Source organism: Crocodylus porosus, unplaced genomic scaffold (genome assembly GCF_001723895.1).
Source record: "Crocodylus porosus isolate Cpor-Errol unplaced genomic scaffold, CroPor_comp1, whole genome shotgun sequence".
NCBI lineage: Eukaryota > Metazoa > Chordata > Crocodylia > Crocodylidae > Crocodylus > Crocodylus porosus.
In genome coordinates this window covers 106,679,648-106,687,419 of record NW_017728943.1, presented here as the reverse complement: position 1 = coordinate 106,687,419, position 7,772 = coordinate 106,679,648, and the positions used below count along the sequence as shown (strand labels likewise).

The 7,772-nt window shown below is 46.7% G+C and overlaps 1 protein-coding gene across 2 annotated transcripts in view; it reads right to left on the bottom strand.

Moving 5' to 3' along the window:
- Positions 1-7,772, bottom strand: part of RPS6KA2 (ribosomal protein S6 kinase A2) — a 537,755-nt gene that overhangs the window by 68,688 nt on the left and 461,295 nt on the right. For both annotated transcript variants that reach the window (XM_019549973.1, XM_019549974.1), the window contains one exon: positions 4,413-4,543. In XM_019549973.1, the coding sequence (XP_019405518.1) occupies positions 4,413-4,543 (131 nt within the window). The remainder of the gene's footprint in view (positions 1-4,412; positions 4,544-7,772) is intronic.

Sequence of the window (7,772 nt, the reverse complement as noted above, 5' to 3'; positions counted from 1 at the left end):
CATGGAGCAGCCATTGGGGGGACCGCAGGAGCTGGTGGGCGATGGGAGAGCAAAAGGGGTAGGGCACATGGGCCTGCAGGGGCGGCAGCAGAGCCCTTGTGGGGGGGGGGCATAGCCTCTGCTGGGGGGCCTTAGGTCCTGTGGTTGGGGGAGGGGCTGTAATTTGTGGGGCGGCAGCAAAACATATATTCATATATTCATGAATTCACTTTATTATTATGATAGAGACACTGGTGGTCCTTCTAAAGTGCTTTAACACTGTAGATATATCAATAAAACATTGCCCAACTGATCGCTGTCTCTGTCTCTCATACTCTCTCTCCCTAGTGGTCTTTTGTTTTAATTGTGGAGGAACATGGATTTTGGGGTATTTTACAGAGTGACTTTGGGATTTTTTTATCAGAGGGTTTTCAGTTTTCAGATAGGGAACACCTGAATGCCTGCTAGGGAGGCCAGTGGCTGGACCTTGCCTTCTCAGAGCTGGCACCTTGGACCCAGCTGGCTGTGGCTGATCTGGCCAAATGGGTCAGGAGGACATGCTTTGACCGTTCAAAGCAGGCCACCCCACTGGGAACATCTGGGTGATAGCTGCCCAGATGGCCGGGTACGGGGCACACACGGCAGTAGTGTGGCCAACTCTGCAGTGACAGCCCACTGGCAGCTGGCCGAGAAGGGCAGATGCCTCATCCAGGTCTGGCAGGTTCACAGCAGGTCACAGTCAGGCAGCAGCCCCCACTGCCACACTGTTGCAGTAAGTAAAGACTGCAGGGGACTCTCAGCACTGCTTCAGCAGTCCAGCTGGCACAAGGGGTAGTGTCTCCAGGTACCAATTGGCTGAGCCCCAGAATCTCCTGAAAGCGAGTAGCCCTGAGCTACTTGCCAGGGCAGCTTTTTGTACTGATGGGGCCAGGACAGGGCAGCTTTTTATTCTGCTGGGGACAGCACAGGTGCTGGCCCCAGACTCTAGCTCTCCCTGGCTGCAGATCTGGGAGGAGCCAGGGAGGGTTATTTTGCCCCAAGTGGCACAATTTGCCCCACACCAAAGTGTATGTCCAGGCACATGCACCGAGGCAAAAAGCCTCAGTTCAAATTTGCACCACTTCTATTTGAGCTGCTGCAAGCGCACATGCTTGCATGTGTGGAAGTGCCCAAGGGTGCTGAGGGAGGTGGCTGATGTGATTGCAGAGCCACTGGCCAACATCTTTGAAAACTGATATTGATTGGGATGTTTGATTGGGAGAAATTCCAGATAACTGGAAAACAGGAAACATAGTACCCATCTTTGAAAAAGGGAAGAAGGAGAATCTGGGCAGGTATAGACTGGCCAGTTTCACCTCAGTCTCTAGAAAAATCATGGAGCAGATCCTCAAGGAATGCATTTCTAAGCAACTGGAGGAGAAGAAGGTGATTAGGAACAGTCAGCATGGATTCACCAGGGGCAAATCAAGCCTGACTACCCTGATTGTCTTCTATGATAAGATGACTGGCTCTGTGGATATGGGGAGAGCAGTGGATGTGGTATACCTTGATTTTAGAAGGCTTTTGGTATGGTCTCCCCCAACATTCTTATAAGCAAACTAAGGAAGTATGGGTTGGATAAATTGACTGTAAGGTGGACAGACTAGCTGGATTGTCAGGCTCAAGGGTGACTTAATGTCCAGTTCGCAGCTGGTGTCAAGCAGAGTGCCCTGGGGGTCAGTGCTGGGTCTACTTTTGTTCAATACCTTCCTTAACGATCTGGAAGATGGGATGGATTACACCTTCAGCAAGTTCATGGGCGACACCAAGCTGTGGGGGGAGTAGCAGATACGCTGGAGGGTAGGGCTAGTATTCAGAAAGACCTCAACAAATTGGAGGACTGGATGAAAAGAAATCTCATGAAGTTTAATAAGGACAAGTGTAAAGTCCTGCCTTAGGATAGAACAATTCTATGCACCAGTACAGGCTGGGGGCTCACTAAATCATGAAACAAGAGGTATTTTTTTTATGCTTGGAATTGCCTGTGAAGTGTTTTGTGCAACTGCTGCACAAAAAAGGCTATCTTTGGATGCCTCAGTATACTAAAGAAGGGAAGAAAGCTGATGATATAAAGCAAGGACACTTCCTAATGAAGTTTATCAGGGAAGTTAATTTGCAGTAGGTGAGATTGGGGGTTCGGAACTCTTGTGAGCACATCCTCTAAAGCAGAATTCTCTCCCTTTTTAATTTGTTTTGGATAGTGAGGAATAATTTACTTCTAATGGGTCAAAATCAAGCTAAGGACCTGTATGCTCTAAACAGGCCATCAGCCTAGGGTGGTTAAGGCACACAAGTTTCTTTAGCCAATGGCACAAAAGGGAGTGTGCAGCTAGCATCATATTTGTTCCTTTTTCACTTCCCAGTAGGACTGTGCAAAACAGTACCATTTCATTTCGCCCTGTGTTTCAACCGTTTGAGGGAACAGTGTTTCATCTTAAATTTCATTTCGAGTTGAAACAGCTGTTCCATTCCATTCTGTCAAAACCCAAAGGCTGTTTTGACACTGTTTCGAGTTTTGCTGGGGATGGGAAGTCAACCCAGCTGGACTGACTTCCCATCCCCAGCCTATGATCGAAACGTTTCAACTTTCGAAACATTTCGACCAGCCTCATTTTGTTTCGAGGCTGTTTTGATGGCCTTTGTTTGGTTCCGATTTTGCTGTTTTGACCTTGAAATTGGTTGAAACAGTGTCGGAATGAAACAGCCAGTGAAATTTCACACACCCTGACTTCCCAGGTCTACATGACCATGCACCATTTCAGTTGGGATTAATCGGGGGCATCTTGAAGGACAAATCCTAAATTAACCTCAACTCATTCCTTTAGAGCTACAAGCAAAAGAGCTTAACTAATCTGCCAGCATGCCTTAGCATTTCTGCTCTGCACTAGCAGCAAATTTACAACACCCCTTGAATTAACTCGTTTTTCTTGTACATGGTATTGTGAGAGAGAGGAGGGGTAGACCCAAGTCTCTAGCCATTCCCTGTCCCACCTTGTCCTGGGGTGGTGACAAGGAAGGTGCATGTGTATGTTCATGTACAATTGAAACAGGTGTTCCTATGTTCCTGGACCTAAGTTCTGGGATGCTCACATGAGACAGAGAGCCTACCATGCAATCTCTGAACAATACAACAAACTTAAAATCATTTGCAGAAGAAGCATGTCATTGTTTGTTCTTCTTGGATGACTGAAATAGCTTCAGGCATTTGAGCATGATCCATATTTTCTTTGTGCTAATGCAGGGCTGTCCAACAGGTGCATGTGGCTCATGAGGGGCTAATCTGTGGGCCCTGGGCTTCCTCTTGGGTGCTGCTCCCTTCATTGCTCCAGCTGATGCTGCAGGAATGGTCTCCAAGTTCCCCTATCCTTCTTAGGCTTTAACTTCTTGTCCCCACCCAGGGCAGGACAGGGCAGGCTGACATGGCTCAGTGCACGCGGAAGTGCTGGGAAAGTCCTGAATGTGGTACAGTGGGGGAACCTGCAGCCAAGGAGGAGAGGGGAGAAGCTGCCTTCTTGTTTGCCTGAGCAGTGCAGCAGTTGGGAGAGTTGCCTCCCTACGTGTGCTGCCAGGGCTGACCCTAGGAGGGACCTGGGACAAATCAGCCTGTGTGGGATTTAACACCACACAGGGGTTGTGGGACCCCCACAAAGGTAGGACATGGGTGGGAGTCTCCCCTGCACCCAGGGCAGAAGGGTCTCCATACTTCTTCCGTGGCGTGGGGTGGAGCTGCCAGTACAAGGTGGGTCCTGTGGGAGGGGCCATGGCCACTCTGCCTGGAGTAAATCAGCCTATGAGGGGCCCCCTTAATACTATGTGGGGCCTGTGGGACCCCCGCAAAGGCAGGGCATGGGTTGGGGTCTCCCCCCATTCCCAGGGCAGGTGCTCTCTAGACTTCTTCTGTGGCATGGCGCAAAGCTGCCAGCACCAGGCAGGCCCCACAGGAGGGGCCACAGCTGCTCTGCCCAGCTCTCCAGAGCCCCCACAAAGTGCGGGGCCTGGGGCAGTCATCCCGTTTTGCTGTACCCTAGGGACAGTCCTCCATGCTGTAGCAGTGGGGGTGCCGCCTGACTGCAAACATGGTGCAGTAATGGGGGGTGGGTAACCTCCTGCCTTCATGGTGCTGAGGGAGCTTGCAGCTGTGAAGGTGGGGTGGGGGGTGGCTATAGCCCCTGGCTGCTAAGAAATTGAACAGCTGTGTGCTAGTGAAAAGGAGATGTGAACATGAAAATAAAAACAGAGGACAATCTCTGCTCACTTTCCACTTATTGCTAGCTATATGTGATCATTCTAGGAGTATATAACTTTGAGGTAGCATCATGCAGATACAGATGAATGTAACATGCATGAATGTACTCAGCTTATCAAATGTGAAGTGAGACACCACATACTAGTACCTGCACAATTGGATGAATTGGGGCTTTGTGCAGATCTTGTTGCACAGGTTCCTGGACCAAGTTGGATGCAATAAAGCTGAATCCTCGAAAAAGGTGATGAGCATTGGCACTTGGAGGAACACCAGGGGAATCTGTGGAGGAAAGGTGGAGGGAACTACATGAGTTGGACAACTACAAAGCAGAAAGTTAGTAACTTGCAGCTGTGAGGTTCCCTGCAACTGTCCATCCCATTAAATCCTATTAAATGAGCAGTCACAATCCACTTTCATTTCAAGACTCTGATATGCATGAATTACCCTCCCCAGCCCCTAGGTCTAAGCACAGGAGGGACCCTTCATGCATGGATATCCTTTCTCTTGCACAGACAGGTTGCTGCATAGAGTTACTCCAACATCATTCCCACCCAAGGTACTTCAAAGCATAAGGGCCTATGCAGAAAAGGGGCAAAGGAGTCACCAGGTTAGAAGAATTTTCTGTTTGCCCCTGTGGAGAGTCCCTAGATAAAAAATAATAAAGCTTAAAACTGTATAACCTTTTCAGTGGAGCTCCCTGAATACCTAGGCCGCAGGAGCTGCCATGGCCAACGGGAGTTACTGGTGGTATAGCATGAATGGAGTTGTATTTAGTGAGACACTAGTGAAACAAAAGTCTTGGACAGTGACAGAAGCCTGAAGCCTCTACATAACTGGTTCCTACTTTGGTGGGGATCTGGGGGGTTTAGATGTGGGAGCAGCAAGGGTGGCATGTGGGGTTTTCCCCAGATGGACCAAATGGGCAGAAACAGTGAAAGAAACCTTAGGGAAGTTTCCTTTCCCAAAGCCCCAGTATCTCACTGCAAAACCCACAGTAGGAAGCGATGTGGGTCATAACAGCATTAAATCATTCTGTCCTTAGTATCCTTTGCCCAAACAGCATTCCCTGATAGCCAACCCGACATCCAGCAGAAAAAAACATGCTGCTGTAGCAAGGAAAGGATTTATATTATAGTTAACACTTAAAAAATCAGCACATAATTGTTTTATGTACACATTTTATCAAGATATTTTCATAAGCAAATAATAGGAGACTCCATAATATCTCCTGGAACCAACCATATCATTGTGTTAGACAGATATGCATTATAAAGTCTGTGGTATCCAAGCCTGTTTATATTTTATTTGTTCCAAATTACACAGTCAGTGTTTTTCTAAAAAGACAAGGTTAAGGAGCTAGAACTCTCTTAGAAAAACCTCTCTTGAGAGAAAACATATAGACAATTGTTTCACTTGGGCAAATAAAGTACAGCCCATTTGAATAATGCACACAAGCTGTAGTTCCTCCTTTAACACTAATACCAGTGTTAATTGGCACCAGCAGGGAAGATATGCAGCGAAAGAGTGCAGTTCATGGTCCTGGAACTACCAGGTAACTCAAATATTTCTCATAAAAAGCAGTAAGAATAATGAGCTGAGGAAAAGGTGCTCAGAGCAGCTCTTCTGAGGCCTGCATATGAAGAACATAGTAAAGGGAAGCAATCTGTCTGACAGCCGAGAGGTTAGCACAGCCAAGACTGCAGCTGGCTCTATACCTCATCAGGGGATCAGCCTTGGCTTTGACACGACTAACAAAGGCATGCAGTGAATCACCCCCTCCTTAGAGTGAGAGAAGGAGCACAGTGGTTCATTAAAATGATCTGTGCTGGTTGTTCAGCTCTCAGTGTACTGGCGAGTGCTGTCCTTATAAACACAGTCAGGAGTCTGCAGGCCTCTTGTTTAATCAGCCCTCTGAAAGGCACATGCATTGCAATTGGCTTTTCACACCCAATTATTCAAGGGAAAGAAAACATGCTTTGAAACAGGGATAAACCCAACTTCTAATCTACACAACTGGTTCCTAGCTTGGTGGGGATCTGGTGGGTTTAGATGTGGAAGCACCAAGGGTGGTATGTGAAACTCTCTTAGAAAACATTTGGGCTTACACATTTGCGCTTTAGGGAAGCTTGGATCCTGTTCCCAGCTTTATCACAGATCTCTGATGAGAAGGTATTTACAACTTCATACAGGGGTGTAGGTTGTAGCTGTGTTGGTCTAAGGACACAGGCAGACAAGGTTCTTTGGGTGAATCTGATATATTTTATGAGACCAACTCAAATAGTTGGAAAAAATTACTTTTCATTCCATCCAGGAAGAGCAAACACCAACTGCAGGAACTTCCTCAGCTGATGAAGGGTTTTTGAACCCCAAAGCTTGCTTAAGGTTTTTTTTCAGCTATTTAAGGTGGTCTAATAAAAGATATCAGATTCACCCAAAGAACCTTGTCTTTACAACTTCAACGCTCAGACCCAATTTCTCTATTAATAATCAGTGATCAACAAGGATTAACGATTTTATTTCCAAGCATAAAAACTGCCTAAAATTAGTCAGTTTGTCTATAAACATAATTTTGAACTGTCTACACAAAATGCAACCATGTTTCAACAGGGCAGTTAAAACATGATAGTTATGTTTTCCAACGAACTTATTTTCATACTCTGAACAAATCCAGCAGCATTTAATTCTACTGAGGGCAAAATGATCTTGCACATTCAACTCTCAAATGGTAAAAGTAACAACACTCTGTCTCGGTACAGCATTATTCATAAACGTATCTCAAAATTCTGTTGACACCATTGCTCAGTCAGCTTTGGTATACTGTTCTGAGGTAAAGGAAATTATCATTTTAGTTTTATAGAAGGGAAAAATGAGACAGAGAGATAGTGGCAAGGTCACTGAGGAAATTGGCAGAGCTCAGAAATGTGCCTGTTTTGTAATACAGGCAAGCATCATCCATTAAGACTGCAAATGACATTTCCATTTGTGACCGGAGCCAAATTTAAGGCTAGGTGTACAGAAGTTAAATCCTATTTTAAGTGCATTACATCATCTTCCTATTTAGGCTGTGTTAATAGATTCCTAGATGTTAGGAGCTGGAAGGGACCTCTCAAGATCATCAGGTCCAGCCCCGCTGCACTTGGGCAGAGAAGACTGCTGGGGTCAGATGACCCCAGCGAGGTGAGCATCTAGAGCATCCAGCATCCAGACGTTTTTTGAAGATATCCAGAGTAGGCGATTGTACCACTTCTTGAGGGAGTCTATTCCAGACCCTGGACACTCAAGAAAAGGACAATAAAAAGTCCTTTTTCAGATATGTGGGGAGCCAGGGAAAGAGCAAGGGCAACATTAGACCCCTGCTGAACCAGATGGGGCAACTGACAACTAATGCCCAGGAAAAAGCCAACCTATTAAATGGGTACTTTGCGTCGGTCTTTCATCAGTCCCATGGGACGCCCATGCCCACTACAGGACAGGGAGGTCCGGGTGAGGGAGATCCCCTGCCCTCCAT